This window comes from Sinocyclocheilus anshuiensis, unplaced genomic scaffold (assembly GCF_001515605.1).
Source record: "Sinocyclocheilus anshuiensis isolate Anshui unplaced genomic scaffold, SAMN03320099.WGS_v1.1 scaffold214, whole genome shotgun sequence".
NCBI classification, from domain to species: domain Eukaryota; kingdom Metazoa; phylum Chordata; class Actinopteri; order Cypriniformes; family Cyprinidae; genus Sinocyclocheilus; species Sinocyclocheilus anshuiensis.
In genome coordinates this window covers 254,784-260,287 of record NW_015544136.1, presented here as the reverse complement: position 1 = coordinate 260,287, position 5,504 = coordinate 254,784, and the positions used below count along the sequence as shown (strand labels likewise).

Genomic DNA, 5,504 nt, shown 5'->3' with positions numbered 1-5,504 from the left:
AGGGAAAGAAAACAAACATTTGGGACATGTTGATTAAATAAAAGCACTTTATTGATAAACAATAGGTAAAAACATGCACACACACACGCAAGCAAGTTTGTCAGTTAGCCAGAGGCTACAGTCTTGGATAGGGCATCATACGTGGCTTGGCTTCAGGTGCTTTTTTGCCATCTCGGAGTCATAGGTTTGCAGTGGCAATCTACCAGAAGGTAATCCACCCCGCAGACGCTGGTGATGCAGTGCTGCATGCTTTGTACTAGCTTCCAGTCTTGCTTGCAGTGTGGAACACAGAATGCTAAGCTCCTGGCTGCGGAACGATGGCGTTCTCACAATCCACCCCGACACTCCATCAATAGTACCGTCTTCTTCATCAGACATCATGTCAGCAGTGATACCCCTCCAGAAGTCCACCTCGTCTGCAGCCAGTACACTCTGCCTAGCCTCCAAAAGCTGTAAACATAATTGTTACATATAATCAGTACTATGTACCACATCGTTACAGTGTATGCAACAGAAAAAATACAACAGAAACTAATGATTCTAATCCTGTCTTACCCTCTTCCTCCTCTGGCGACTCCGGGCTAAGGTCTTAGTAGATGCAGCCACACTGACTAGCTCTGGTTGGCTGTACCGGAAATTTCTGCGCAGAGTTTCATAATATGTCTTGCAGGCCACTATAAACAATTAAAGAGATGTGTTAAAAACAACACCAAAAATAACTGTTCAGAAATAATCATAATAGAGGGGAAACATTTTAAAAAATTACTTACCAACAAAGGCACTCTTATCTAGACCTTCATCAGTCAATTGTGGGCTTGCAGCCAGGGTTCCAACTAAAAATGAGGTGACCATCTCATTATATGGTGAGTTCAAACTGTGGAAACAAAATTAACTAAATTAAAATATGTACAAATGCACAAATTAATGCATGCTAGCTTTTAATTTCAGCCTTACCCTTGCTCCGGGTCATAGCGTCTACAGTTTGCTTCTGATTTATGTAGCCGACGGACTGCCTCCTACAAATTGCAAGAAAATAATTACTCCGTGAACAAACTAGTGTCGAAACACTTTTAAGTGATTTCATTTGGGGAATTAATTCTTACCGCAATTTTGGGATTATGCAGACGCCTCTTCCTTTTGAACTCCTCCGTCGAGCAGCTTCCAAAGACTGCAATCTATCGTTGATAGATCTAAACTCCCGGGAGACATCGGCAGAGAACTCACGTCACTGACGCCAAAGCCCACTGATAGCTGCCAGCAGGATCCTGTTATCCGTTGTGGGACTTGAAGTGTTTCGTCCCTGAGGAGTCTCGGGGGTACTGAAAGCGAGGCGACGTCCAGCCATTGTATGGAGCGATGAATGAAAATAGTAAGAAAATTCCGGAATAGTAACTTTCTTGTGTTTATATGTTCTCGTTTCGCGCGATCTTCCGTCGTGCTCAAAACCTCGTAAGTGATAGGACTAACCCACCCAGACAAATCATGCAGCGTCACCGTGACATAGCCCTTGATTGGTCAAGGCTCGTCACATGCGAGTTTTATCTCGTATGTGATAGGACGAACCTTCCGCGTCACCGTTACCTAGCAAAGTCTGTTCTACTCCTTTCCGGTATCCCAGCCGATGATTTTTCCAGCCATTCTTTTAGAATAGGCGCAGCCACCACAGCGGCTCAAAAAGGCCTTTCCCAATAGCAGATCCAGTCACTCGGTCGCTGGTCATCAGAAGCCTTTAAAAGCTATATCCGATTTGACCGCTCACACATCAAGGAAGCCCACCAAACCCTCATCAGTCACCCCCTTTTTCCCTAGTCCATCCCTGCCCATCTCCATTAGCACCCCGCTCCTGCAGGAGTTTTTCAATTGCCCCTTTGCCTCAAGTAATGACTGCTCCCACAGGTATCTTCCTACCTCCGCAGCAGCGTCCGCTCCCGCAGGAGCCTCATCCATATTTCTCTACTGCCGCAGCAGTGTCTGCTCTCGCAGGAGCCTTACCTGTATTTCCCCAACTCCCACCATTCCCCCTCTCTTTCCCCCTCTTTCTTCCGCTCCCGGAGCCATCCCAAGCGTGAGCACGCCTCCGCAAGCGGTTCCGGCAGCTATCTTTCCTCCTCCCTCTCGCATGCTTGCCCTTCTTTCTCTCTATCTTCCGCCACGCCCCTACCCATACCTCCGAACACTCCCGCCTTGGAACCACCCCCCGTAGCCAGCAACATCAGGACACAGATTTTTTCAGAAGCCAGAGGCCTTCAAGACCTACCACTGCATGAAAAGCCAGGTTTTCGTCCCTGTGTATGCCTGATGACTTCTCAAATCACCGACAATTATTGACAGTTCATAGCCTGGGAAGTTCCCGTTTGCGGGTGCCAGAAACAGTCGGAAACATACCATTTGGGGGAGGGAGATCCCCCCTTCTCTGCCCCTCCTTTTCTCCCGCTCCCGGAGCCGTCTCAAGTGTAAGCATGCCTCTGCTAATGGCGCAGGCCCGATGTCCGCCCTTCCCCCTTTCTTTCCCCCTCTATCTTCTGCTCCTGGAACCATCCCAAGCGTGAGCATGCCTCCGCTAATGGTGCAGGCCCCGACGCCCGCCATTCCCCCTCTCTTTCCCCCTCTTTCTTGAGCTATCACTCCCGGAGCCGTCCCAAGCGTGAGCATGCCTCCGTAAGCAGTTCCAGCAGCTATCCTTCCTCCTCCCCCACGCATGCTTGCCCTTCCTTCTCTCTATCTTCCGCCATGCCCCTACCCATCCCTCCAAACACTCTCGCCTTGGAACCACCCCCCGTAGCCAGCAACATCAGGACACAGATTTTTTCAGAAGCCAGAGGCCTTCAAGACCTACCACTGCATGAAAAGCCAGGTTTTCGTCCCTGTGTATGCCTGATGACTTCTCAAATCACCGACAATTATTGACAGTTCATAGCCTGGGAAGTTCCCGTTTGCGGGTGCCAGAAACAGTCGGAAACATACCATTTGGGGGAGGGAGGGCAGGTGTGGGGGATGCTGGCAGAATGGTTCTGATTAGCATATGAATGCAACCACCTCAACTGCCACAGTACCTATTGGATGAGACTTTTAAAATAGGAAGTTGTGATTGGCTGACATATTTGCTGCTATTGGTCTTTATAATATCTTTTTGAGTAAACCCCTCCCTTATATATATATATATATAGTACGCCGCAGCAGTGTCTGCTCCCGCAGGAGCCTTTTCTGTATTTTCCCACTGCCGCAGCAGTGTCTGCTCCCTCAGGAGCCTTCTCTGTATTTCCCCACTGCTGCAGCAGTGACTGCTCCCGCAGGAGCCTTTATCTATATTTCCCCACTGCCGCAGCAGTGGCCGCTCCCGCAGGAGCCTTTATCTGTATTTCCCCACTGCTGCAGCAGTGACTGCTCCCGCAGGAGCCTTTATCTATATGTCCCCACTGCCGCAGCAGTGGCCGCTCCCGCAGGAGCCTTTATCTGTATTTCCCCACTGCTGCAGCAGTGACTGCTCCCGCAGGAGCCTTTATCTATATGTCCCCACTGCCGCAGCAGTGGCCGCTCCCGCAGGAGCCTTTATCTGTATTTCCTCACTGCTGCAGCAGTCTCCTCCCACAGGAGCCTTCTCTGTATTTCCCCACTGCCGCAGCAGTGACTGCTCCCGCAGGAGCCTTTTCCATATTTCTCTACTGCAGCAGCAGTGTCTGCTCCCGCAGGAGCCTTTTTTTCTTTATTTCCCTACTGCCGCAGCAGTAGCTGCTCCCGCAGGAGCCTCATCTATATTTCCCCACTGCCGTCTGCTCGCACAAGAGCCTTTTCTATCTTTCTCTACTACCGCGATAGTCGCGGCTCCCGCAGGAGCCTTTAGCTCTCTCTTTCAGCATGGAACGCTTCCACAGAAGCCAAATTCTCTTCCTAGATACTGCCACAATAAACGTATACCAAAGGACGTCCAGCACCCCTCTAACATTAACCCTTGCTTTTTTGGGGGTAGTAATGCACGTATCTGTCTGCTGTCCTGTTTTAATTGCTTTTGGGGGAGCGCTTTTGGCTGGGCTGGACAAAGAGCTCAGACCCCTCTCCCCGGACAGGAGGGGGTGCCCCGGGCTCGGGAGTCTTGCCGAGCTCTGAGCCCTCTCCCAGGACAGTACGCCAAATACGCATAACCTTTATTTAATTATATGAAAGTGTGAACTCGTGAAATGATGTCCAAATAATGATTCTATCACAGCATTTATTGTGTTATATCGTGTGCATCATTTACATTTTGCATTTGATGTTGATTTGATAACCTTACCAACATCTGCAGCCAAAAACTCCAGATCATTACTGGAACTAGGGCTGTCGCGATAACCGCAATATTGTAATACCGCGCTATTGACGAGCCAACCGCAGAGGAAGGAAAGCAACCGCAGAAACCGCGGCAACCGCAGTGTTCATATATTTTTTTTTTTTTCATGAGGCTGTGGCCTTCTTGTTTTACAATTAATCACTGTGCATTGAATATTAAATAAATTAATAATGATACAAGAGTGTTACGAGTGTCATTTTCTCGCGAACTGTTTGTATCCGGGGTTTCGATTTACGGATCTGCTGTCTGGCAAGAGCTACGTTACAGTGTCTTCAGTCAAACCCGCCCTGAAACTCCTGACAGAAGATATGCTTAAACCATCAAATGAGGATACCACATTAACATCGGACATAAAGCACAAAATGTGCAGTGTTCTACAGGGGAAGTATGAACCAGCTGCCTTACAAAAACTTTTGGAAAAGCCCTGTTTTTTAGATCCTCGACATAGGGGCAATTATATCAATGACACGGAGACAAAATTCAACATCATCGAAGAGATGGTGGGAGAGGAGGACGAAGGGAGCACTGCCAGTGCGTCAGTGGTTGGAGACGAAGGGCAAGCGGTGGTGCCACCTGCAGCAAAGAAAAAGACTCTTGGGGACCTGCTTGAGAGATAACGAGCTCACGCGCTACCCGCAGGAGGAGTGCATAGACTCCAACGCGAATCCACTGTCCTGGTGGCACGATAATCAGTCTAGATTTCCACTGCTGTCCAAAGTCGCACGCAAATACATGTGTATTTGTGCAACGAGCACACCATCGGAAAGGGTTTTCAGTGCCGCCGGGAATATTGTTACCCCCATGCGATCCTCCCTGAAACCACATAAGGTTAATATGTTGGTTTTCCTAGCGCAAAACAAGGACATGATAACCCAGGTCTAAATCACATTCGTTAACGATTAAATAATATTTTGTTTATTCTCTGTATTTTCACGTAGGCCAACACTTTGTTTTCATGTGATACTTTAGAATTCTTTTGTTTTTCAAATTGGAAAAAGGATTTTCTTATTGCTTGTTTTCATTTGATACTTTAGAATTTGTTTTATTTCTTTTGTTTTTTAAATTGGAAAAGGCATGTTCTTATTGCTGTTTGGCATTCAGTGGTGGAAAGAGTACTGAAAAAATATACTCAAGTAAAAGTACCATTACCTTCCAAAAAATGTAGTGCGAGTAGAGTAAA

The 5,504-nt window shown here is 47.8% G+C and overlaps 1 protein-coding gene across 2 annotated transcripts; it reads right to left on the bottom strand.

Annotated features, from left to right (window-relative positions):
• Nucleotides 1-41: 41 nt before the first annotated feature.
• Nucleotides 42-1,581, bottom strand: LOC107694960 (uncharacterized protein C14orf93 homolog). Of its 2 annotated transcripts, XM_016494684.1 has the most exons (5): nucleotides 1,104-1,581; nucleotides 955-1,016; nucleotides 771-874; nucleotides 556-674; nucleotides 42-450 (listed from the first exon to the last, which is right to left on the bottom strand). In XM_016494684.1, exons 3-5 carry the CDS (start codon nucleotides 850-852, stop codon nucleotides 136-138), a joined length of 516 nt encoding a protein of 171 aa, XP_016350170.1. In that variant the 5' UTR covers nucleotides 853-874; nucleotides 955-1,016; nucleotides 1,104-1,581; the 3' UTR covers nucleotides 42-135. The 2 variants fall into 2 exon arrangements, with proteins under 2 accessions (XP_016350170.1, XP_016350171.1); XM_016494685.1 differs by lacking the exon at nucleotides 1,104-1,581 and having other exon boundaries at nucleotides 955-1,056.
• Nucleotides 1,582-5,504: the final 3,923 nt, after the last annotated feature.

Excerpts from the sequence above, each read along its gene's own strand:
- LOC107694960 (XM_016494684.1), bottom strand. The coding sequence starts at position 852 with ATGGTCACCTCATTTTTAGTTGGAACCCTGGCTGCAAGCCCACAATTG. Across the intron at positions 675-770 it reads AGATAAGAGTGCCTTTGTTG|TGGCCTGCAAGACATATTAT; the intron begins GTAAGTAATTTT and ends AATTGTTTATAG. Across the intron at positions 451-555 it reads GTCGCCAGAGGAGGAAGAGG|CTTTTGGAGGCTAGGCAGAG; the intron begins GTAAGACAGGAT and ends TTATGTTTACAG.